Source organism: Haliotis cracherodii, unplaced genomic scaffold (genome assembly GCF_022045235.1).
Source record: "Haliotis cracherodii isolate W230 unplaced genomic scaffold, xgHalCrac1.p SCAF_3, whole genome shotgun sequence".
Lineage (NCBI taxonomy): Eukaryota > Metazoa > Mollusca > Gastropoda > Lepetellida > Haliotidae > Haliotis > Haliotis cracherodii.
The window spans coordinates 12405583-12433415 of record NW_027266286.1 but is presented as its reverse complement, the minus strand read 5'-3'; the positions used below and the strand labels follow the sequence as shown (position 1 = coordinate 12433415).

The 27833-nt window shown below is 40.8% G+C and overlaps 2 protein-coding genes across 6 annotated transcripts in view; one reads left to right on the top strand and one right to left on the bottom strand.

The window, feature by feature from the left end:
• Nucleotides 1–915: 915 nt before the first annotated feature.
• On the bottom strand, nucleotides 916–10047 carry LOC139474362 (biliverdin reductase A-like). Of its 2 annotated transcripts, XM_071257348.1 has the most exons (7): nucleotides 9875–10047; nucleotides 6872–6988; nucleotides 5560–5657; nucleotides 4218–4331; nucleotides 3306–3480; nucleotides 1923–2104; nucleotides 916–1478 (listed from the first exon to the last, which is right to left on the bottom strand). In XM_071257348.1, exons 1-7 carry the CDS (start codon nucleotides 10003–10005, stop codon nucleotides 1342–1344), a joined length of 954 nt encoding a protein of 317 aa, XP_071113449.1. In that variant the 5' UTR covers nucleotides 10006–10047; the 3' UTR covers nucleotides 916–1341. The 2 variants fall into 2 exon arrangements, with proteins under 2 accessions (XP_071113449.1, XP_071113450.1); XM_071257349.1 differs by lacking the exon at nucleotides 6872–6988.
• Nucleotides 10048–19992: 9945 nt separating this feature from the next.
• The window catches only part of LOC139475958 (tyrosine-protein phosphatase 10D-like), a 66076-nt gene continuing 58235 nt past the window's right edge, over nucleotides 19993–27833 (top strand). For all 4 annotated transcript variants that reach the window (XM_071259177.1, XM_071259175.1, XM_071259176.1 and 1 more), the window contains exon 1: nucleotides 19993–20462. In XM_071259177.1, coding sequence (XP_071115278.1) covers nucleotides 20421–20462 — 42 coding nt within the window. In that variant the 5' untranslated portion in view covers nucleotides 19993–20420. The remainder of the gene's footprint in view (nucleotides 20463–27833) is intronic.

Here is a 27833-nt window from a genome sequence, read left to right as displayed (position 1 = left end):
CAGCACATACTGGTAGTGTATTTTTGTGTTTGTGCCCTGGAGCACCTGGCCTTACCCTATCTAGGCTAAGGGCAAGACCATCTTATTTTTCGTCTCTGGGCCAAGGCTTATATCCAAGGGCATTTAACAAGGATTAAGTCATAAAGATAACAGTAATAACAAGAAGTGACATATTTAAACAGCTCGTTCAGGATGGTTGGCAGTCAAATGGTGGGGGGTGGGGGGTTGGGGTAATAATTGGGATTAGCTGCTTATAAGTAATTGCAATTGAGTGATCCTGTCATGGATACACGTGAATTAGCCTTTGGAATCAAATGTTCATTCAGACAAAGGTTGTCCCAAATCGGCCGCTAGGACACATACATACATTGTTTCATCAGTATTGAGATCCGTGAAGAGAGAATAGGTCTTCAGCAACCCATGCATGTTTGCTGTAAGAGGCGACTATGCTTGTCGTAAGAGGCGACTAACGGGATCGGGTGGCCAGACTCGCTGACTTGGTTGATGCATGTCATCGTATCTCAATTGCGTGGATCGATGCTCATGATGTAAATCACTAAATTGTCTGGTCCAGACTCGAATATTTACAGACCGCCGTCATATAGCTGGAATATTGCTGAGTGCGGCGTTAAACAACAAACAATCAAACACTGTCATAAAACTAAAATGTGTAGAAAATACACATCAATAAAATTTATTAATCACCCAACCTAAAACGAACTGGTGAAATACATGAGAGATACGCGCATCGAGGGTCAGTTGTTACAGGGGTTTACTAACTCTATTCTATTCACTCCCTCCCTGTTCACGCATTCCCTATTCACTCATTCCCTATTCACTCACTCACTCCCTATTCGCTCACTCCCTATTCACTCAGTCCCTATTCACTCAGTCCCTATTCACTCACTCACTCCCTTTTGGCTCACTCCCTATTCACTCATTCCCGTCGTATAGCTTGAATATTGCTGAGTGCGACGTTAAACAACAAACAAAACAAAACAAAACAAAACAAAACCAAAGGGGTAAACCTGTGTCACTTGGGCCTTACCTCCCACATTAAGCCGCCAGGCTAACGATACTCAATTACAGTTTTACGTGAGTAAAGGAGTGAGTTTGGTTCAACACCTGCTTTGAACAATATTTTCAGTTATATGACGGCTAAACTACTAAACCAAACCCAAACAAAGAAACAATTTCTTCCTGACTATCAAAAGAAAACTAAACTGTCAAGACAGTACATGATTATTGAAATATTACTTGAAAGGGCGTGTAAATGTAAGTGCGCTTGATGCGGCTTCTGTTCCGTTTGACACTGCGCCTAAATCTTTCTCGGTGTTATCTTCACGTTGTAGCAGCGATGAGTGAGTTGAGTCCAACCGCCACCTCCAGAGCATCCACTGATAATTCAGATCCTTCTGACCTTGGCCTTTGACCTTGAAGCTTCTCTAAGAATAATACCAGATCTTGCATGAATAAACCTGAAATATGGGATTCATGTAGTGTAAAATAATAACAATGACACGTGGGAATTCAAAAACAGAATAGTACCAATTGTATCAATATTTTGATGAAAGCCGACTTCAGAGGATCGTATGTTAATGTGCCGATGCTGTCAACCCATGTCTTCACGTGAAACCCAACACAGTAACATCTTTACCTAAAACTTAATATCGATAAGAAAGTTCAACTTTATTTTTATAATGTACAAGCATCCAAATACTACAAAACCTGGAAGGGCTACTTTCTTAATATCGATTAGAATGTTCAACTTTATTTCGACACGCCTATATAATGTATAAATATCCAAATACTGCAAGACCAGGTACTGATCTTTTCTTAATATCGATCAGAATGTTCAACTTTATTTCGACACGCCTATATAACGTATTAACATCCAAATCATGCGAGACCTGGTACTTCACCTTTCTTTTTCTGATTCCCTTGCCCTGCTGCTGTCTTTGGGGTTTCGCCACGCCCTAGAGTTGACTGGGGTGGTTTGTCCCCCTCCGTATCAAACACACTGCCATCTTCAAACTCAAATCTGAGAGTTTTTACCCTTGGCACCTTTTCCTTGTATCTCTCCGACGTCAGCCGTATTACTGAGCTAGAAACAAGGAGACATGACAAGCGTGACTGTAGGAAATAGACAACACACTGACTCTATCACTCACAACGAAATAAAACATGGTAGAAATCTGTCCTCAACTGATACTGTGGTGTGAAAGACGGGGCCCAGCTTATGGTAGAAGCCCCTATTGTGATAGGACGTCAATCCTGATATGACGTCATGGCGATGTGACCTCATCAAGGACACTGCCGATTTTATTTTTGAGCTGCTTCTCTGATTTCCTTCCTCTGGCTTATCCGTGACACCGTTTACAGGGGGTTATTATATATTTAGGATCAGGGGCAGTTTCAATTTGACACAAGTTTCTAAGTACAGTAAACTACGGTTATAACGAACACGCTTATAACGAACTGACGGATATAACGAACTTACTTTTTGGTCCCGACTATTTGCTGTAGTTATGTTGTATATATGCTTATAACGAACTACGGTTATAACGAACTAAAATTAGAAGTCCCGTTGAGTTCGTTATAACCGTACTTTACTGTAAGTATTTCGGTGTAGCTATAAGCCAGGGTGCCTTTGTATAAAGCGATCTTAACGCTGAGGTGATCGTTCTATCACATACACTAACGACAGTCGTAGTGCTGAGGTTGTTTTGTATAACGACACCCATGTCGCACAAAGATAAGGCAAGCAATGCAAATACGTCCCATTATGTCGCATCTCCCGTGAGTTCTACTAATTCTAGTTCTACCTCCACGTGTTGTTTGTTTGTTTGTTGTTTAACGCCGCACTCAGAAATATTCCAGCTATATGACGGCGGTCTGTAAATAATCGAGTCTGGACCAGACAATCCAGAGATTGACATCATGAGCATCGATCCACATCATTGGTTTTCGAAGACATGCATCAACCAAGTCCACCTCCATGTAACTACGGGGGCACGGGTGACCCAGTCGTCTAAGGCGCCGCGTTTCGCTGTGCAGAGTTGCGTCCCTTGGGCACGCCAGAAACCTATGATTGTGGGTTCGAATCCCGGTTGGCCCCGATTATGTTTCTAGGTTTGTCAGCACCATACCCGTGCTCGTGGGTTTCACCGAAGTGGTAAACGTCTGAGACCTGCATCACTTCGGGCTTTCCTCCCACATTAAGCTGACACGCCGTGACATAACTGGAATAATGTTAAAAGCGGCGTTAAACCCAACTCACTCACTCACTCCATGTAACTACATACCCTGCTTCAGTCTTCACGTCTCCAGTGGCAACAAACCCCTTCTCCGTGGTCTGCATGTCGGCGTGGGTCGCTGTGACCTTCCCAAACACTGCTATAACAGTCTGTATAACGGCTACATAGGTCGTGAAAGGAAGGCCAGACTTGCTGAAGTCTTCTATCCAGCCGTTGTAGTTGCCTACGACAGATTGTAAGTAATTGAGTGAGCACTTAACGCCCCTATCACACAGTGCCGGCTTCCTGTGGTCGGAAAGCCCCTGTTGATGCAGGCGTTACATGTTTACTCTGTCGTAAAACATACAAGAATGTGCATGGTGCAGATAAACAGAAACATGATCAGGGGCGAATGGGGGATTCGAACCTACGTCCGAAAGACGCATCTCTCCACAGCGAATTGTGGCGCCCTAAAGGCTGAGTCACTCGTACCGCTTCAACAGGTCGAAGTATTTCTCCTCTGAAAGCTTGTGACAGCATCTGTGGTCTAGTGGTAGAGCGTCCGCCCGGAGAGCGGTAGGTCGTGGGCTCGATCCCCGGCCGCGTCGTACCAAAAGAGTGGAGTATACATGTTAAACTGCGGCATGGTATCTCAGTGGGCTAGCACCAAAAATCGGCATCAGTCCGGACTAGGACAAGTAGCCACACACACAAGTGCATGTCCGTCGCTATACATGCATTAGTGCAATAATCTTGGACGCAACGTTAAACATCATTTCACCTCACCTCACCTCACCTCACCTCACCTCACCTCACCTCACCTCACCTCACCTCACCTCACCTCACCTCACCTCACCTCACCTCACCTCTGTAAGCTTGTAGAGAAAGGGAACGACCATCTGATTGTCTGGGATCGTGAACAAATGTGCTGAAAAAATCTGTTGATTGTCTTGAAGGAACAGTAATCTCTAAAACACTTACCTCTCAGCATTATCTCCCCTGATTTGAGCCTCGATGTGGACGTGGCCACCTTCTCTTTCAGTCTTGAGTGGGCCTCTGTTAGAAGAGCGATGTTTTCTTCATGGAGCACCAGCCCTGCCAACATCAAAGTACAACATAGTATCGTGGTTTCCAACATGGTATTTGAGGTCAGTATTGCTGGTTGGCAACATGGTATTTGTTGTCAGTGTTGGTGGTTGGCAACATGGTATTCGTTGTCAGTATTGGTGCTTGCCAACATATTTGAAGTAAGTATTGCTGGTTGCCAACATGGTATCTGTTGTCAGTATGCGTGGTTGGCAACATGGTATATGTGGTCAGTATACGTGGTTGGCAACATGGTATCTGTTGTCAGTATACGTGGTTAGCTACATGGTGTATGTGGTCAGTATACGTGGTTGGCAACATGGTATATGTGGTCAGTATACGTGGTTGGCAACATGGTATATGTGCTCAGTATACGTGGTTAGCTACATGGTATGTGGTCAGTATACGTGGTTGGCAACATGGTATATGTGGTCAGTATACGTGCTTGGCAACATGGTATATGTGGTCAGTATACGTGGTTAGCTACATGGTATGTGGTCAGTATACGTGGTTGGCAACATGGTATATGTTGTCAGTATGCGTGGTTGGCAACATGGTATATGTTGTCAGTATACGTGCTTGGCAACATGGTATATGTTGTCAGTATACGTGCTTGGCAACATGGTATATGTGGTCAGTATACGTGGTTAGCTACATGGTATGTGGTCAGTATACGTGGTTGGCAACATGGTATATGTGGTCAGTATGCGTGGTTGGCAACATGGTATATGTGCTCAGTATACGTCGTTAGCTACATGGTATGTGGTCAGTATACGTGGTTGGCAACATGGTATATGTGGTCAGTATACGTGGTTAGCTACATGGTATGTGGTCAGTATACGTGGTTGGCAACATGGTATATGTTGTCAGTATGCGTGGTTGGCAACATGGTATATGTGGTCAGTATACGTGGTTAGCTACATGGTATATGTGCTCAGTATACGTGGTTAGCTACATGGTATGTGGTCAGTATACGTGGTTGGCAACATGGTATATGTGGTCAGTATGCGTGGTTGGCAACATGGTATATGTGGTCAGTACACGTGGTTAGCTACATGGTATGTGGTCAGTATACGTGGTTGGCAACATGGTATATGTGGTCAGTATACGTGGTTCGCAACATGGTATATGTGGTCAGTATACGTCGTTAGCTACATGGTGTATGTGGTCAGTATACGTGGTTGGCAACATGGTATATGTGGTCAGCATACGTGGTTGCCATCTATAAAATACCCACCCTTTTCTGCAGCTAGAGAATACAACTGTCTGGCCGTCTGTGGACTGGCAGCAACTGGGTATTCCACCAGCACGTGTTTATTGTGATTCAGCGCCTTTCTGCAAATCAGTATACACCATAACTATCAGCTAGTCTGTAAGGACTGAGTTTCAGTGAGAAACGGAGTAAATCCAGAAGCTTTGTGACCTTACACAACCATCTTCCCAAAGCAAGAGAGTTAACTGACTATAAAAGTCCAGTTTCCACCCTTGCCGAACTACGCTGGTATCATGGAGTTACATTTTGGCTGGACGAATGGGTATATGCATAGTCCAATCAAAATCTCGCAACGAAATCGAAATCCAGTTCAAAAACTGTCGTGCAGATTTCGGTCGATTGCAGGACTTGCAAAGCATGTGCATCGCCAACTCGTTGTCAACAGATATTTCCCCAATCTTTTCATGTTTTTAATCAAGGTGCTCACGTGATGTGATGCACTTCGCGATGAAAGACGCGTTGTATCACAATATAGATCTTGGTTATTGATCAGATCGTCTTGACTGGCGCCGTTGTTTTGTTTTAAACAAAAAGTCATACGAGAGGTGGAATCTGATTGGTCAATAGGAGAGGCTAAGAAGGGACACAACTCGTAATATCCACTGGTGGCGCTACGATCGAGCCCAGGAATACAAGCCTAGTTCGGCAAGGGTGGAAACTGGACTTTTAAAGTCATTTAACTCTCTTGCCTCGGGAAGATAGGGGAAAACCTGCCATCATGTTAAGCATGCACCACCTGGTGACCTTTCCGTTATTACAAACTGACTATTTATCGACGAGTCATGTGCTTATGTATTCAGAAGTGTAGATGGCCTGGTGATACTCTACTCTATTAGCAGCATAATACTGTAACTTATACTTGTAGTTCACCCATTTACATATAAATAACGGATTATTATGTAATGTATTACATATACACCAAAAAAATATACTCATACTTGCGGATGAAAAAGGGATGCTTTAGGGCCCCGTTGTACAAAATAACCTTAGCTCAAGGGCTGCCGTAAGTCAGTGTTATGGTATGAGAGTTACAATCACCTCAGCGCTGAGATCGCTTTGTGCTGTGGCACCCAGGTCAATGAGTAAATGTTACTGAGTAGACTGTGTGGGTATAACACAGGTGTAGTATTATCGTGGGAGTGTATAAGACATTTCATTCCAAACATAGGTTTTCCATTTTGACTCGTTCTCTGTCAATGCATTTCAGAATATATAGATGTATCTAAATGTTCAAACTGAACCACATTGAAGCATCGAACGAAGACAGCCATCTCACTGCACGGTGTCCTCGTGTGATCCGGGCTCTGTGCACACCGCCACGCCATCTACATCCGGGGACTGCAGCGCTTCGTCTAGGGTCAGTTGTCGTACACCGTCAATATCAAGAGCGCGCCTGATAATAATAATAATAATAATAATGATAATGCTTGCCCTAAAAGCCGACTATCCTTGTCGGAAAAGGCGACTAACGGGATCGGGTGGTCAGGCTCGCTGACTTGGTTGATGCATGTCATCGTATCCCAAGTGCGTGAATCGATGCTCATGATGTCAATCACTGGATTTTCTGGTCCAGACTCGATTATTTACAAACCGCCGTCATATAGCTGGAATATTGCTGAGTGCGGCGTTAAACAACAAACAAACAAACACTGTCATAAAACTAAAACTTGTAGAAAATAAACGTAAATAAAATTTATTAATCACCCAACCTAAAATGAACTGGTGAAATACATGAGAGATACGCGCATCGAGGGTCAGTTGTTACAGGGGTTTTCTAACTCTATTCTATTCACTCCCTCCCTATTCACTCATTCCCTATTCACACATTCCCTATTCACGCATTCCCTATTCGCTCACTTCCTATTCGCTAACTCCCTATTCACTCACTCCCTAGTCACTCACTCCCTATTCACTCATTCCCTATTCACTCACTCCCTAGTCACTCATTCCCTATTCTCTCACTCCCTATTCACTCATTCCCTTTTCGCTCACTCCCTGTTCGCTCACTCCCTATTCTCTCAGTCCCTATTCGCTCTCTCACACTATTCACTCACTCCCTATTCGCTCACTCCCTATTTACTCACTCCCTATACGCTCACTCACTATTCACTCAGTCCCTATTCGCTCACTCACTATTCACTCAGTCCCTATTCACCACTCCAAAGACAAATGTTCTTCCCGGAGAGACCCATATACAAGAGAGACATTCAATGTTTCCCCACATGACGGTTAATGGCTACAAATAAAGAGTTAGTCACTGCGTTCAGATTACAGCTAAATACAACAGATTAGTTCAGTTGACTTTATTAAATAGTTAATTACATACACCAGAGACATTTGCATATATACAAAGAAACTAAGCGTGGTGTGCATAAGTGAGTGAGTTGGGTTTAACGCCGCTGTTAACATTATTCCAGTTATATCACGGCGTGTCAGCTTAATGTGGGAGGAAAGCTCGAAGTGATGCAGGTCTCAGACGTTTACCACTTCCGTGAAACCCACGAGCACGGGTATGTTGCTGACAAACCTAGAAACATAATCGGGACCAACCGGGATTCGAACCAACAATCATAGGTTTCTGGCGTGCCCAAGGGACGCAACTCCGCACAGCGAATCGCAGCGCCTTAGACGACTGGGCCACCCGTGCCCACCTGGTGTGCACAAGGGACATACTGAATAGTGGTAGCTGTACCACATTAGGACAATAAGCAAAAACATGCATCACTGACACTTGATATGCAGCAGCTAGTCTCAAACAAAGCCTACATGTATGCATATTCCCACGGGGAACTACTACAGCCGCGGCGTTTAGTTATTAAACACCGATCGCCGCTGCTTATGCGGCGTTGAATACTCACCCAACTAAAACCCTACATTATTATTCTGTCAGAAGCCTATCTTCCCCAACTGCATGGATCGATGCTCATGATGTCAATCACTGGATTGTCTTTTCAGACTCGATTATTTACAGACCAACGTCATATAGCTGGAATAGTGCTGAGTGCGGCGTTAAACAACAAACAAACGAACAAACATCTGATGTAGTACATTCAAGGAAAATTTCAAGTCCTACAAATTTAATTAAAGATATTCAAAATTCACTTCTTTTTTTTCTGCAAGATCAAATTTTATTACGTACATCAATCCATCACCCTAATTACACAAAGGCAATGTGTACACAGTATGAACCGTCCGGACATTGACTTCAAAATAGCAGCAAACCATGGAACTAATCCATCTGTAAGTGTAACATTTCAAATGTAAGCAATGTATGATGTATATGTGTGACGCGTCTCACGTCCATACGCCATAAACGTTTCTTCAAATTATTCTGGGGGCACGGGTGGCCCAGTCGCCTAAGGCGCCGCGATTCGCTGTGTAGAATTGCGTCCCTTGGGCACTCCAGAAACCTATGATTGTGGGTTCGAATCCCGGTTCACCCCGATTATGTTTCTAGGTTTGTCAGCACCATACCCGTGCTCGTGGGTTTCACCGAAGTGGTAATCATCTGAGACCTGCATCACTTCGGGCTTTCCTCCCACATTAAGCTGACACGCCGTGATATAACTGGAACACTGTTAAAAGCGGCGTTAAACCCAACTCACTCACTCAATCAAACTATTTTAAACGAGTACGCCATACAGTTATATGAACATCTATTTATCATATGCTCCGCTATGCACTCCACTATGTTTCATCGTCACGATATGATAAGGTAGACACAATTTTATGGATAACAACTTCTTTAATACTGTACAAAGCGACGTTTCGGTATAGATCCTTATACCGTTGTCAAGCAAGACTGGCTAAGGGATTTTGTACAGAATATATATAGTGAGTGAGTGGGTATGGTTTTACGCCGTTTTTAGCAATATTCCAGCAATATCACGGCGGGGGTCACCAGAAATGGGCTTCACACATTGTACCCATGTCAGGAATCGAACCCGGGTCTTCGGCGTGACGAGCAAACGCTTTAACCACTAGGCTACCCGACCGCCCGAATATATATAGTAGGTGGGGGATTAACAGTAGAGGATTAACAGTAACAACAATTGCATACATGAGTGGGATAACATTGGTAAGTGTTGACAACAAAGGGATGATGCTGTCACAACACGATGGACAGAGAACACGTAGGTGATATGGCTGAAATATTGCCGATGTGACGTAAAGCATAAACACACTCACTCACATTGTTTCACATCAACCCGGTGTAGCGGACAAGATCAGACCGGGGATATGGTAGTTATTCATTGACAGAGCCGAAGACGGGGCTTACCTTGAAACAAATCCAGTAAGTGCGAGACCTTTTCCTGCAGCCTCAACCTCCTTCAGATCTCGGATTCTCACCCTCCCGGCAATCCCCACGCCGATGACCACAATATTAAACACTCTGGGCGTATTCGCCATGTTTCCGAACGCTCCGTTCCACTTGCTAAACCCCGCACACGTGTTCTTGTTTCTAGTCCCGTCACGTGACTTGTCATGGACCAGCTTGTGTAATGTGGGTCGTTGTGAAGATTTTACGTGCGCTTCATGCAACCTTGGTGCTTCGTTGGTTTTGAGCTCTTGACCTGAGTCATAAACTAAATCTATTTAATGGTCTCTGCCTGTGCATGCGTGCGTGCGTGCGTGTACTAGTTTGGACTAATGCCGATTTTACAGTGCTTGACCACTGACCAGAGTGTGCTGACTCCGAACCGACCATTTTAAGCCCTTTAATGCTGAGAGTCGGGGATCGAACCACGAACCTTCCGCTCTCCGAGCAGACGCTGTCTTGGTATAACAGACTCTTCCAATACTTTATCATTTTTACAAACAGTTGAGGTGAGGTTAAGTGTTTAAAGTCGCCATCAAGAGGTATCAGAGACGATACAGAAGACCTGTACCTGTCGGTTCACACTAGTTCAGCGTCTTGTTTAAAAGGCCCTGGTGTTTTCAGAACGAAGGACGATAGATCCAGATCGGTTTTAGTTTTTGAACTGACAAAATCTATATACCTATAAAAAATGGTGTGTCATTTTTTGGCTATCAGATAATCATTTTATTACAATAATCATGTCAGCAGTTTCAGTGTTATCCTTTTTTGTTTATTTACAAACCTTTGATTCAGTTTGTGACAAGTACCATGTTTCAGTCACACGAGATGATGTGAAATTCCACACGCTGAATAAATAATTATCAAAATGATATACTAATATCATATAATATATTTTCTCTTTCAGAACAATAAACGTGAAGATCAGGGGTAGGTTAGGTCTTCAGCAACCCATACTTGCCATAAAAGGCGACTATGCTTGTCCGTAAGAGGCGACAAACGGGATCGGGTGGTCAGGCTTGCTGACTTGGTAGATGCATGTTATCGATCCCAACTGCGTGGATCGATGCTCATGATGTCAAACACTGGATTGTCTGGTCCAGACTCGAATATTTACAGACCAGCGTCATAAAGCTAGAATATTGCTGAGTGCGGCGTTAAACAAAAAAACAAAAACAAATCAAAACAAAACAGAACAATAAACAATATATGTATTATAATCTTCAAATAATTCGATTACAGACAATATCAAAAGTATCCTTTAAATGATAAACATTTAAGCACGTATATATACATTCTTCTTCAGAATGGGAGGCACGGGTGGCCCAGTCGCCTAAGGCGCCGCGATTCGCTTGGCAGAGTTGCGTCCCTTGGACACGCCAGAAACCTATGATTGTGGGTCCGAATCCCGGTTCACGCCGATTATGTTTCTAGGTTTGTCAGCACCATACCCGTGCTCGTGGGTTTAACCGAAGTGGTAAACGTCTGAGACCTGCATCACTTCGGGCTTTCCTCCCACATTAAGCTGACACGCCGTGATGTAACTGGAACACTGTTAAAAGCGGCGTTAAACCAAACTCACGCACTCTTCTTCAGAATGGAAACTTTATTGTAAGAATAAATTATTCCTGATCATTTAGAAAGCTTGAATCTTGGCAACAGCGTTTGACAAATGCCTCAAGGCAATGATGGCAATGTGTGTTTACGTTGAAGAGAATAAAAGGAAATAAGACAGCAGATTCCACTGAAATAAATATTTGGCTGATAATGTGAATGAGTGAGTGAGTGAGTGAGTGAGTTGGGTTTCACGCCGCTTTTACCAGTATTCCAGTTATAACGTAGCTTGGGGCAATTATAATGCAACCAAACCTGTTAATTACATTTTGTTTCTTAAACATTTATAACGCTTGTCAAATACAAACCAAACCACAGCAGGCCTTTATACAATATATCTCAAACAGATATATCACAAAGATCTGCCTTCCACGCTCGGTGCATAACACACTGTAAATGTAAAACGGTTTCATCATTGTGATCAAACCCAGATATCCTCAAAACCTTCCAGCAAACACAACAATATCGAACCAACTCATCAACTATTCAAGGCAATAATCATCCGTTTAATTCATTTCTAGATTAAGTAAATAATCAACAATTTGTCCCAAAAAGAGATTGGAAACATATCTAAACTTGCCTATTAGGAGGATAGAATTACTACACATCCATGGAATTTTCTTTAAGTACAGCCTTGGAGCAAGGCTATGTCAACTTGTAAATTAGCAAAAGATAATGCAGCTTTGACAAACGGCTGAAAGACGAACACACTTCAGTTAAAAATGTTTAATTTTACTATCTTTTTTTTGTGACGATTTTAAAGTGTAAGCACTAGCTTTGTGCGTTGCGTAGTAGCTTCGCCACTGGAACTTGTTGTTACATTAGATTCAAGTTACGTCAGGTCAGCCACGCTGAGAGCGCCTTCGAGAAAGGGGGACAACTCGGGCCTGTTCATGGGGCAGTGTGTCGCTCACGTTTCACACCGCCATAGTTTTCAACCTTTAGTGATACTATTGTCAAAATGGACTTGTTGAAACAAAATACTCTCATGAAAAATGGTTTTTTTTCTCCATTTCAACAAAGTAAAGGGTTTAATTGGACCAAACTGAACATGCTGTAACCCTAAATCGGTTTAAGAAAATACATATAAATTATGTCACGTGAATGAACTGTTTATGGGTAAGACTGGGACGAAATTAAACTAAACTATCTTGTATATGATTTTTTGGGCCATATTTCAAAGGAGGTAACTAATTATCCGTGTCTTATTTCGTTATTTCGGCCTAAAAAGTCCAATCTTTGAACATGCCTGCATCTTTCTTATTGTATTTGTTCGAACAGTTTGTGTCTCAAAAACCTTTTGAGGCAGTCAATTGCTGTTCGATCGAACGGCAGGAAACGGCATATAAGACGTCCACCTTTAATACATTTTTCGTTTCAATGGATGACACAAGGCAGTATGGCAACCTTTTCACGACTACTATTTTAAAACACGTAACTGTTTAATTAAAGTACAAATGATATTTCAAAGTAAATATATATAGATAACAGTGTCAGGGAAGCAGAACACACGCAGAGCCAACTCTGACGAAAGCAGATGTACATTACTACTGCATCCAACAACGGCTTGACAAACGGCGGCACTTTGATCCACCTTTCTACTGAGTTCAAAGTTCAAGAGGTTACCCGGTACGTTGATACAGAAATCTTCCCTGGCTATACCTATGATCAGTTTGCCTCACGGGCTGGCTATACAGGTGTACGTCCATCTCTACACTCTTGTTCATTAACTGTTACTTCAATTAGTTCCTTTGTTCGGGAGACGACAAACACTTTAAGTTACAATCGTACCTATTTCTTCCTCTTCCGTGTTTGTAGAGAGAGAGGCATGTGTGAAATCAACACGCTATACACACACGCTCCCACCGCTGGAGGCTATGTAACTGGATGGCGTAAGGAGAAATGAACATGTGATTCAATACACATCTTTGGAAAAGGCAAATAATACAACACTGAGGTGTAACGGTCAACAAGTTGTTTATCGTCTAATTGATTCCAAGGGGCAGATTTCTATCCTGACGCAATTCAAGGTGTCCGCCTATTTAACAGGCTATGATTGATGGCAGGGTTTGCCCAAATGTGACATAACTTGGCCCAAAGGTAAAGCACTGAATGTGGGAACCGGTTGGTTTTATATTAATATATTGATAGGCTTAAATTTATAATTTAGTCAGGACATTTACACAGTTTAGTTTCTACAATTTACTTTTAAACTCGTTACAAGGTGCAGTGAAATGGGGTTTAACGTCGCGTTCAAGATAATTGCACTTATATGCTTCGTGCATGCATATGCGTGTGTGTGTGTGGCTGTTTGTACTAGTCCAGACTGATGCCGATTATAAATCTACCCAGCTTTCTTTCTTGTTACATGGTTGATACCATTTTACTAAATCAAGGGTACAGGGTACTTATTACAGCCATAACGAGTGTTGTTTTAACGGGTCTGCGTTTTGGCAGGTCTACGTTTTGGGAAGATACCCTTACTGAGATACCATGTCGCAGTTTAACATGAATACCCCACTCAGACACAGTATACTGAATCCGAGCCGACCAGTCCTTGTTTTAGCCCCTAAGTGCCGAGCGCCAGACAGGGTAAAACAAGAACCATCTTTTAACATAACACGGCCGGGGATCAAACCCCGGACCTTCCGCTCTCCGGGCGGACGCTCTACCACTAGACCACGGAGGCGGTCCACACACTAAAACAGAATGTATACAGTCAATGCGAAACAAAACAAGCCATCGGTTCTTGGTTGAGTTGCATAGAGTAAATTATCATTTCAACAGTTTCCCAATAACGGCTGGCTATTTAAATTTGCCAGTTTGTCAGCTCGTCAACTTTGTTTCATTTTCAAACTTTCGGGTAATAAGAGAGAGTGGTTGATTGATGAAAAGAAAAGAAACTGTGATGGTTAATATTGCGTTCAAAGGGTGTTTCAGCTTCAGAGCTCCATATGTCCCATACACGCGTCAGGGGGCACGGGTGGCCCAGTCGTCTAAGGCGCCGCGATTCGCTGTGCAGAGTTGCGTCCCTTGGGCACGCCAGAAACCTATGATTGTGGGTCCCAATCCCGGGTCACCCCGATTATGTTTCTAGGTTTGTCAGCACCATACCCGTGCTCGTGGGTTTCACCGAAGTGGTAAACGTCTGAGACCTGCATCACTTCGGGCTTTCCTCCCACATTAAGCTGACACGCCGCGAAATAACTGGAATACTGTTAAAAGCGGCGTTAAACCAACTCACTCCTTCACTCACCCATACACGCGTCAAGTGACAATCTCCGAGTCACCTGATTTACCAGATTGACAGTGTGTGAGTGAGTAAGTTGGTTTTAACGCCGGTTTAAACATTATTCCAGTTATATCACGGCATGTCAGCTTAATGTGGGAGGAAATACCGAAGTGATGCAGGGCTCATCCATCTATACAGGATGCTGTTGAGTAAAATATTTATCTTATAATATGTTATTGCGAGATGGGTGTATGCGTTCGTCATGCTCGTACATACAGCAAAACCCCGTTAATCTGAACGGCACTGTTCCCGGTCAAATAGTCCGGATAAGCAAGGTACGTATGTTAGAGACTATATATATATTTGCCGCACCGGAAATGTCAAACGGAAAGCAGAAATATTGAAAATAAAATAGATGTGTTCAAACGACAGACAACAAGTTCTTTATTACACATACAAATTGAGGTTCTCTGGCATGAAAAGGCAATAATTATCGTTAAATGAGTGAAAAGGTATTTTTTTCGACTTAAATAATAATCATAATAATCATAATCATTATTCATAGGCATGATCAATGGGCGTACCATTATTACCCCGTTCAATGGAACAGTGTGCACTCAATTTGTCATTCTCCACTCCCTAGGGAGTATACAACTTAAGCTGCCTGCGAGGCGCTAGACCGTTAACAGTCACATCACCGTCTCATCCTACAGGATACTCATACACTGCTGGGGGAACAAATATCCAAAAGTGTTTGTGGATCATGTTTTGATTTGATTTTGACCCAGTGGATGTTGAAATTATCTTGAAATAGTATTTACAAACATCTTTAATAAACACAAATATTTTCCATATATCTGTATCTCGCGACCCTCTCATCAAAATAGTTGTAGAGGTGTGAGGAATGTTTCTGCAATCAGCTTAGCCCACGCAGACCACGCCCATATGCATTTTCAGACACTCTACACTTGAAAACTGTGTCGGTCACTCTGTCGTATGCTGTCGCGAGTTTGTGATCACCTTCACTCCATTGCATGTGTATATTATAAAGATCTCCCAAACTCACAAAAAAACCAAAAAAAACCCTTGAAAACAAGCGTTGTGATCCTATATTTTTCCACACAGCTGTGACCACTTTTATACAATATTAACGAGTGTCCAACTTAATTGGGAGTTAATAATGTAATGGTTATCATTGTAAATAAAAACAACACAATGGAATGCCTTTGTTTAAAGTGAGAAATGTAATTAACGGTTCAATAAAGATAAGTCCCCCAGCAGACTAAATTGTATATCCATACAATATAAACATCGCTCTCATGTCAAGAGAACATTGTGGCGCAACGTATCGTGAATACAACAATAAGCTGGGTAATAAATATTTTCAAATGTGAAATAATAATAAGTATACTCATTTTGCATCAAACAAAACGTGGTTATGCCGGCTGATTGACTGATACTTCTGAAGATTGCCGCTTAAGATAAACTGCTAATTGCATAGGCGTGTAAAGTGGTGAGACACCGCCTGTTGTCGATTTCTGTGCAGGACCCCGCAGGTGCGTGATCCGTCAAAGTGACAGCTATTGACAAGGTAAGTGATCGCTGGTCGTATAGCCTTCCTGGTGAACATGGAAATGATGGGATGATAAAAACACTTATGTGTGGTCGATTGACTAAAAAGTAGCCGAAGTCATTTCCGCATTATTAAAAAACATACACCCTTTTCTTTAACTAAAAATATTTGAAGGGACAAAAGGTTGCCCTGAAACGTGACAAGAAACAAAAGAAAAGTTATCAATTTTAAACTTCCTTTGTTCATATTAAAAAGAAATTATATTTTTTCTTATCGTAGCATAGATATGTATTGTTAGGTCAATTTGAAGGGAAGACGTTGTATCTGGACAAGGCTGCTCGAGCGATGAAGGGGTACATGCGTCAGTTATAAGATTTAAAAAAAATCTGGAATCGACCCTGCCTCCCAGGCGAGCGAACGAACGCTTTAACCACAGGGATACCCTATATGTCTGTTGGTAGTAGGACACCGGTAAGAATATATGTAAAGATATTCGGCGACCGGGCAATTACACTATACATGTACAGACTTAAAACAGGAAGCAAGCGTTTTTGTGCAGGGTTACGTGGAGAGAATCGCACTGTCTTGACCACGAGGCTGTTTAACATGACACAAATACTTAACAGAGGAAACCGGCGTCTCGGAGCTTTGATCCCGTAAGTGATGACGTCACACACCAAGTCGTGTATATCGCACGTGGATGTTCCACGAAGGGAGCAGACATTTGAAGGTCTAGCGACTGCCTTGTAATAACTAATTTATTTGAAGTGGTGAATTACTTTCATGTTATATTTTTTAAAGATTATTTTTTTTTTAGGAATTAACTCAATGAGTTGAACTCGTTTTAGCTTCCACCAAATTCAAGTAACGATATTTAATTGATGGAATATTGGAACAGATATGTCAAAAGCATGGTACGTAACGGGACACTGTTTTGCAAGGTGGTAAAAAAAACACCCGACTTAACAACCGTCTCAGTGGTCTAGTGGATAGGAGAGCGGAAGGTCGATGGTTCGATCCCTTGTCCATGGCGTACCATGTGTGTGTGTGTGTGTGTGTGTGTGTGTATGGTTTTGTATATCCTTGAAGACAATATGCTCATGGTATCAATCCCTGGATTGCCTGGTCCAGACTCGATTATTTACAGACCGCCGTCATATAGCTGGTATTTTGCTGAGTGTGGCGTAAAACAACAAACAAACAAACAAACCTTGAAGACAAACGTAAAAGGTCGGCTCCAAATAAACACGTGTTTAATTTTATTACATGACATAAAAATACAAGAAAAAGGGGAAGGTATAACATATTCAAACAGTACAACACATGCAGTTATGATGTATGCATCAAGATTACAAGACACTTAAGAAATCTTTACGAATGAAACCTGAACTGTCATCATTAACGCACATATGCTCCGTATATATTCATATCTTATCACAAAATACATAAATCGTATGACGCACAAACAGGGAGTGGCATATCTCTGTATCACTGTAATACCACGCATCTGTAGTGAAAGCATCTGTTGTCTAATTGTATTGATATTCATCACTAAGCAAACTCGTGAAAACATCGGCAGAGTTTTCCCAATCAAAGCATGTCAATTTCAAAACTCGGCTCATGTTGGATTCTCATTAAATGCCCGTATCTCTCAGATGAGCGATCTGGTGTTTATTTCGCGTCACGTGGCTGACATAGACAAGCACCGTACAGTCGCCTCTTCGTCAACGGGCGTATAAATGTAATGTGATAGGCTATTGTACAGAGTCCACTGAGTATCATATTTCACAGGTTCGTCAATAATTGGGGTAACGCATTATTCAAATCATAACTTTCTCAGAAGAACTTCACATTTTTCCCCCAAAAATTACATTGAAGAAAATGTAAAATAACAACAATGTACATGTACAAGCACGAAGAAATATATAGATATATGGTACAAAAATATAAAGAATTGGGGTGAATTAAAATTTAACGTCGCATCGGCATTATTTCAGCCATATAGCGATAAAGATATGGTGTAAGTATGCTATTCAACGTCATCACAGTCATATTTTTTAATTTATCGGTGAAAAGATAAAAACAATATTTAACGTCTAATGCATGCCGAATGTGTCACAGTTCAAAATGATCGTCGCTACATTGTTTTTTTTATTGTCCTAGTATTACGTCAAAAGGAGATTAAACCTTGGTTTTCGGCTATTATGTGTGATAATCGTCTACACATGTTTAAGACGTACGTGCTCCCGAACATTTCCTATTGTATATCCTTGTTGCCGACTGCACTTAAACTGATTGAGGGTAGTAAAAGAAGTGACACTTTAGCCTTTTCCCATAGCGTTGCTATGTCCTCACCAGTAATCACTTTATGGTCTATAATTGGGTTTATCTGAGCGAGGCTGACACGAACATATCATTAGCTTTATGCTCATCAATTAATTAGTTGCCATATCCTATTAAGGTCACTGATACACCTTACCTCACATCGCTCACGAAATAGAATGTTAGGTCAACGGGGAAATAAATAAGTGAGTTGGGATTTAAGCCGTTTTTAGCAATAGTCCAGCAATATCACCGTGGGGAAATGGACTTCACACATTGTAATCGAACCCGGACCTTCAGCGTGACAAGCGAACGCTTTACCCACTAGCCTACTCCGTCGGCACTGGGAAATAAATAAAGCATGTCAGCTATTATTGCAATGTATTATTATTATTATTTTTTTGTAGGCTTACAATCGCGTGTTGTATTTTGTTAGTAATTCCTTGTGTAGTGTTTGTTATGCACCATGTGACACACCAATAAAATAGTTTTCTTCTTTTTGTAATCTTGAAATAGGCCCCCGTAACACCCCACACACAACCCACCACACACACACACAGATACACACACACACACTCTCTCTCTCTCTCTCTCTCTCTCTCTCTCTCTCTCCCTCCCTCTCTCTCTCTCTCTCTCTCTCTCTCTCTCTCTCTCTCTCCCACGTATATCTTGTAGTGTTTTTAACACTACACTGTGAAGTAGTAATTGTTCGTTCAATATCATAGGAAATATTTTTCAGCCATAATAATGTAAACCGTTAAGTTACGATACGTAAAAAAACATTTGTACTCGCCTAAGTCATGACTTAAAATTTAAAAATGAAATATTTTATAGTGTGTTATAAAAATATGCCTGTTGCAGCCACGCAATATTGAATATAAGTGTTACTTGGTGTTCAACGCCGCTGTGGGCATGTAAGGTGTGCGTTAAGACCATTCATACATGTTGTACATTCCTTACCTAGAACAACAGGGAAACTTATAAGCTTCCTATTCCCCCACGTGGTGCATGTACTATTACTAGAACAAAGTCAAGGAAACGAAGGAAAATACGGAAATGAGCGAGGATCCCAACGGCTTGCCTCGTGTGTTTAAAAATAAACTACGACCTACTTCTAACACCAAGTGATCTACCCACAAAACAAACACGCATTTGAATTAGAATTGAAACAGATACGTTATTTATAAATGCGTATGTTTTAGTAAAATTTCGACGTTAAATACATGTGTATTAATTGAACGGATTAAAAAATAACTAAATGTCACGCTTGAGTGAAAACTCCCGAAACGAAAACTAAGGGAATCCGCCAGAGGTGAAAACGAGGCTGTGACGTCACGATGTCGAGATGCAATGCTCGTAAGCCGAGAGGTGAACTGGGCGAGGCTTCGGGGCGAATGTCGGCATTTTCGAGTGAGTAACCCTCATTTAGGGACGGGACATTTTACAGTGTCGAAACACTCAGTACTGATCACGGGGATAAACAGGTCAGCAGCCGGCTTAAATCGTCAAATTCACTCAAAAGAGGATACAAAGCGAAGACATTTGCAAAGGCTCCCAGTGAAAGTTCGAGGCCCGTTCCAAATTCACCTGTCTGAAATTTTTCATTCAAGATCACAGACGTCCGTATCGGCCCAGTGTGTGAGAGGTGGTACGGGAAGACTATACCCACTCAAAGAGCGATGGTAAACTGCTATACTGGGAATATACAGTGACAAGACACTTGAAACACCAACCCTGATTGTGTGTCGCTTCTGACGTGAGACAACATGAAATGTTTACATCTGATATTTGTTTATATACTACTAAAGGTAAGTGTTATCGATGTGTGTGAATGTTAACATTGTCATAAAATTATTTACGTACAAATCGCTGATAAATACTCACTTAAATAGAATATGCGTGTCAACAAGGAATGATCGAGCGTTGGGTGTTTATCTTTTCAAAACTCACAGATCGTGACTGTTTGGTTGACATTCTTTATCAATAAATTTGTACGTTTTCTTATTCATAGATCGCTGTCGATTTTACTTTGATACACCCGAATAATTGTGACCAAAAAATCTAATCTGTTCAGACTTCCAAACTATCAGGAATATATTATTATTTATATCTAAAAGAATGGTCAAAACAATAATGATTTCTTCACCATTTTAGCTATTGTCGTAAGTAACGTCACTGGCACTTTACGTGCCAATCGTGCTATAGGACTTACACAGCAGTGAAAAAGGATGTTTTTTATTGATAAATACATGTGTATGTTAAGTATATGAATCGTGAGTGGTTTTGTTACGGTGACACCAAACCCTGTGTTGAGTTCGTGACTTGCATCCAACATAATACACACCCATTACCAGCGGCTACCTAATGTATATAATCCTTTCCTTGAAATACGTTCTTCTCAAAGGATGAAGAAAACTAGTCATTAGATACTTAGACTGACTATTTGTACAGCGGGAATAGGATTAACAACTTTGTATCCCTTTGTGTGTATTGCTATAGCCCTGATACACTATAGGAATACAATTATACATGTTTCAACATTTATCAACAAATGGTCACTGATGATGTTAAACAGTTTTATTCATTTTTTTTTATTACACTATACTCAATATTGTGCTATCGTGTTGATTTTATTAGCAGTATTAAGCTACATACGTATTAATGATGTTTAACAATTCATCATTTTTTTGGTCATTATCTATTGAACTCAGGAACATTATGTTTTTGTGATCAGTATTACTACTGCGTTGTCACATCTCTTAAAGCTTCTCAGTGGATATAGGACACGGGTGGCCTAGTCTTCAAAGGCGCTGCGATTCACTGTGCAGAGTTGTGTCCCTTGGCCACGTCCGGAACCTATGATTGTGGGTTCGAATGCTGGTTATTCCTGATTATGTTTCTAGGTTTGTCAGCACCATACCCATGCTTGTGTGTTTCAACGAAGTGGTAAACGTCTGAGACCTGCATCACTTCGGGCTTTCCTCCCACATTAAGCTGACATGCCGTGATATAACTGGAATACTGTTAAAACCCAAATCACTCTCTCACTCACAATGGATATATATGTCAGTCAGATCATGTATTTGCAGCTTAATAATTAAGAAGCATCTACCATCTACACCATCTTATACTGTTTTAGAATTATCAGTAGGAATAGTTCAATCGACTTTGCTTTGAGCAGAGAATTCTTATGAATATAGAAAGGGTTTTATTGCTTTTATTTGTTTTATTAACAAACACTGATCAGAATTGACAGCATCACCTTATGGAATGTTTGTGAATGTTGTCACTTTGTATCAGAGCTCCAGATAAGCTGCGTATCTGCGTGAAATACGCATCAGAAATGAAGAAAAACGCAGTAAAATAAAATCCAGGCGTATCAAATACGCAACGAACATTACAAATATGCTACAAAAAAAAGACTTGAGCGTATCATCAAAATATTGTGAAGTAACCCTGCATATTCGACTAGCAAATCAGCAACTTATTTTGAAATTATAAAAGGGCATTCCGTCAACCTTGCCAAACTCCACGATGACAGTTACATCATGATCATTTGCCATCACACTTTCTTGTGGAAGTATTGTGGTATTTTTTAGTCCTAAAAAGCTCTCGAACCCACACAAAACCAGTTTGCAGGGCCTAGATGAATAGTGTTTTTAAATGTTTAACTTAAATACCCACATGTGTAAAAACTAGTGGGTAACAGAAATTTAAATACCCAGATAGAATTACTGATACCCAATGATTTTAAAATACCCATAACACCAAAAGCTTATCTGGAGCTCTGTGTAATCACAATTTGCATATTTGAGTGATATACCCTTAGGTATCTATTATACAAGAGACCCTCGTCATGATAAACATGGAACTGGAATGAAATCTTTGGCTGCTCTTTTATAATTGTTGGCTGTAATGAAAGTGATATAATTTGAATATTTCAGCTCTTGGATCAAATTAGAATGACAACAAATAAATAAAATTAAAATATATGGAATTTATTTGATTTTGCCATTTGATTTTTTAAGGAATAGAAAAATCGAAAGGATGCAACTATTATTACATTTTACAAAAAAATCATGATGATTTTAATAAAGGAATAAAGTTTGTTCTACCCCAGTGTATCATAAGTGTTAAAAAAATATTCAGATTCACCAATAAGTTTACTTTTAACATATTGCCCTGTCCAAATATCTAAGCTGTTTTATTAGTAGAACGAGTGAGTGAGTAGGCTTTAACGCCACTTTAGCAGAATTCTAGTTCTATCATGGCGTGTTCGCTTAATGTGAGAGGAAAGTTCGAAGTGATGCAGGTTTCAGATAAAGATGTTACTTTGGTGAAACTCATGAGCATAGATTTGGTGCTGACAAACTTAAAAGCATAAATGAGACAAAAAAGGATCTTAAACCACAATCGTAGCTTTCTGGCTTGCCCAAGGGACGCAACTCAGCATAGCGAAATGGGACACTTGGGCGATGAGGCTACCTGAGCGCCGTAAGACAGAGATAAGTAAACCTTTTGTAAGAGGTATGTCCGCAACGAGAGTCAAGTGTTTATCCAAACAGTTGATCTTGGCCCTATGACACAGACACCTATAATAGCATTGCTGCCTTCTGATGTCATGGTCATACACTCTGGTGACACTACTCATCTCAGTAGCTTGATCAGAGCACAGGAGGTCAGGTTTTCTGATAAAATATTTCGGGTTTATTTTTAATAAAATCTCATCAAAGTTAGATCTTTTACTGTGTCTATGGGTGTGTCCTCAGAGACGTATTGTGACTGAGTAAAAGATCATATTTGAATGAGATTGGTTTTGAATAAGTGACGTCACATCGTCCATGATCAGATAGCGCCTCTACAATGTGTACCCAAGGAGTTTGTTGTCATGTCTGAAATTAGAACAGATCAAGTAGAGTGAATTTATGTCTCTCCCAGTAGGTTTACTGTTTACAGCTGACTGACCCAAGTGGACAGGGTTAGAGATAGGAACACTGATGCCTACGATATCATCGATACTTAGGTACCCAAGATACTTGAATTGTCAGTTTTTGAGCTCGTAATTGTGTTTCCGAAATTAGCTCCATTGTACACATGCTGAAGAAGCTTCAGTGGGTATTTATGCATGCCGTTTTTGTACATTTGCGTTTTTCATTTAAAGCATGTGTTTCTGTATGCACGTTAATTGTAAGTAGTTGGGTTTTGAATATTTTTGGGGTATATTTTACGCAAATACGCAGCTTATCTGTAGCTCTGTGAGTGGTAATAAGGGGCTTTAGGATAGTCTAGTGGTTAAAGTGCTCGCTCGTCATGCCAAGAATATGTGTTCAGTTCCAGACATGGGACTATTGTGTGTAGGCTGGTAGTTGGAATATTGCAGACATAAAACTATGTTGTCTCAGCCATTGAGATTGGGTGTTCTTCTTGTTGTTCACTAACACTAAATAACATACCAACTACAAAAGTGATGGTACAGCATGGTAGAGTGTTTCAAGAAAACAATATTATTTGCATCTGAGATTTACTTTTGTTTAAAGGTAAGATTTGGTTTGGTTGGTGTGTTGTTTTACGCCACACTCGGCAATATTCCAGCTATATGACGGCAGTCTGTAAATAATTGAGTCTTGACTAGAAAATCCAGTGATTGACATCATGAGCATCGACCCACACAATTGGGATCGATGACATTCTTCAACCAAGTCAGCGATCCGGACCACCCGTTCCCGTTACTCGCTATTACGAGAAGCATAGTCACCTTTTACGGCAAACATGGGTTTCTGAAGACCTAGGTAGGAACAAAATAAAGATGAAATGGGAACCAAAGACATTACCAAAAGTTAATTTATGTTTCACTCTCTGGTGTAGACATAATGCAGACAGTGTTTCTTCAGCTGTGTTTCTTCAGACAGTGTTCCTTCAGACACAGACTTCATAACATTCCTTGTGTTGTCAAACCGGATACCCAGCCCAAAGGTTAAAAGAGATCTGGGGGAAAAGGTCGGTGGAAAAAAAGCAAATTTTTTCTTTCGCTCTAAGAATTTGGAGCAGGGGGCTCCAGAATCCATTTGATAAAAATATGATTCTTAAAGAACATGTGAACCTATTGTACTTAGACATGGTGAAGCTGTAGCTCTGATGTAAGCTGTTCATGCTTCAGGGGAATGTCCGTAAGTAAACACGGACTAGGCACTCGTTCATTGTTTCATTTCTGTTGTAAATGAGAGGATGGAGGACAGGCTTTGTCTTCTGTTTGTAAATGTCAACAAGTTGCAAACTTCTAAGCTGATGTAAACATCTTACACAATCAAAAGGTCATACTTAAGTGGAATGATCGTCCAGGTTCTCGGTGGTGGAGGGTCAGTTACGGCCATGCCATATGGTAGCAAAATAGCAACCATGGTGTAAAACAAAGCCCATATTTATAGCTCCCACCCCGTCCCACCCGACCCCACCCCACTCCACTCCACTCCACTCCACTCCACTCCACTCTGCTCTACTCTGTTCCACTCCACTCCACTCCACTCCACTCCACTCCACTCCACCCCACCACACCACACCACACCACACCACACCACAACAACCCAACCCAACCCAACCCAACCCAACCCAACCCAACCCCACTCCACTCCGCTCCTCCACACTCCACTCCACTCCACTCCACTCCACTCCACTCCACCATTAGAATCTAGAGGTTAAGTTCAATGATAGACCTTCACTAGAAGCTACTCTGTGACTATTAAGTTTCAAATCTGGAATAACTTCTAAATTTTATAGCTCTCAATCATTGTCCAGTTATTGTGGTGGAGACAAGGGCTACCGTATATTAGGACATGTTTCTGAATTTTGTCATCTTTACTTGGACTTTTATGTATATCATTATTGAAATTGCTAAGTCAGTGTTACGATGAAAGGTGATCTGAAACCGCTTGTCTTCCAAAAAGAAACTTGATGCCTCTTAGTGTGTTCCACATTATGACTGGCATTATTGTTGGTGATGTCAAATATCTGAAAACACGATATATACTTTCTTTTATATGTACTCTGGCTTTGATTCATGATTGAGTATCAGTGCCATGATAGAAAAACATGTTAAACAAGAGTGACGGTGGTAGAACGAGCAGGTATTGTCCGATACAGTTAATACATTATCATCAGTTTTGTATCACCAGGGTAGTGTCAATGATGAACCAGTCGAGTTATTCGTGTTGTGCAAATTGACATCAGTGCAAGGATTAGGCTGAGTACATGGTGCCGATGGTTTTACATTCAATCCACAGGTTGCTATTGACGACACACCTACTAGCCAGGTAGGCATGGCGTCAATCACAACATTTGGATAAGCAGCTGTTTGCTTCATTTGGGTGTTAATTACGTCTGTGTATTGAGTACTCTGCCCGTTGCATAAATCTGCCATCTCTGTCATTGTCAGGTACACGAGCAGGTAGCCTATTCTCCAGGCCAGGCCAGGCCCTGTCATTACATCACATCAAACCCGCTCCTGTAACCTTCAACAAATCAGGCGACTATTTTAAAACTTGGTTTACAAATCCACCTACCGTATTCGACGTTATAAGCGCCCCGCTCTAATAAGCGCCCACGGCAATAATTGCTAATATATTGGCTAGTGAACAATCCCAATTAGCACCCCTTCCGATTGATCAATGAACACTTATTTATTCGTGTATAATATGCACTTGTGTGTTATATGCACCCTTAATTATGGGCAATTAAATCCTGGAAAATATATCTGTCGTGTATAATACGCACAGACTTTTCATTTGTTTCTTTTCAGGCTGTCACCATAAATCACAAAATTTACGATCTTTCAATTCTGTATTTATTTCTCACCAAAATTCTATTCAAATAAGAGCCCCCTATTTCTAATTTTGAGAGCGCCCTGGGCGCTTATTACGTTGAATACGGTACTCCCAAAGAGTGAATTCTTTTTTATGAAATTCAGTTCTTTTTATTTTGGTGCCCAGAAATAAGTAAATTGTTATAAAAAAATCATTTACTGTCGCTCTCAATGTAAAATAATTCATTTGTAATACTCTAATTAAATTCTGTTGAAAAGATATCTTAAAAAGTTAAAAACACTCCAAATTATGATAAATCACGAGAGGAAATGAAAAATATGTTTGAAATTGGAAATATCTTTTGTGTGTTTTTTGTACCTACAGACCTGAATTTTTTGGCTAAACATGCAAAATGCATTGATGTTTTATGTCATGGACTTAAACAGTGATTTATGAAGTCTTATAAGAAAATTGGTTTCAAATTGGTTATGTACACTCAACCATTCCCTTTGGTGACTGATTCATATGTGGTGAGGATAATTTAATTGTGTCAAGTTTTACCCAGGCCCGAGATGGGTTCTATGTTGGGAATACGATCCTCAATATTAACTGTTTGTCATGATAATTTAATATGTTGTGACTGTAATGAAAAATAATGGTTAATATGTCATGATTAAAGAATAGGCTTGAAGTTTACTATGTGTGTCAAAACAGTTAAAGGATGGACTATGAAATGAAGACATGTTACCATGGTAACACACATGATAAGGAAACAATAAAATAACAACTAGTATTATTATGGTATTAGCACCATTAAACCATGCTGATAAAGAAATAAATTATTTTAATAATTGATCCTAGTTCTTCAGATTTTGTTACCATGGTTACCTGGTTACAGGATGTAAAAAAATATATGCTATGTTGAGTATGCCCCGACATGATTTGTCGGGAGTTACAAATAAGGCAAATATGCCGATTAGGCGATTCCTCTTCCTGATTGCTAGTGTATGAATCATATGTGACCTGCCAACACCTGACGGCCATAGGTGTGTATGCAGTGTTAATGATGTATGCATACCTACTTCTGTCATCGCAATAGTCCACATGGACTGTTGTCATGGTTACCCGTGGGAGGACACAAAAATACAAATAGCTAATAAAACAAAATAGGTTTTAGTGTAGATGTTCTACATTGTTGTCGTAAGAGGCGACTAATGGGATTGGGTGGTCAGGCTCGCTGACTTGGTTGATGCATGTCGTTGTATCACAATTGAGTAGATCGATGCTGATGATATCAATCACTGGACTGCCTGGTCCAGACGTGATTAATTACAGACCGCCGTCGTATAGATGTATATTTCTGAATGCGGCGTTAAACAACAA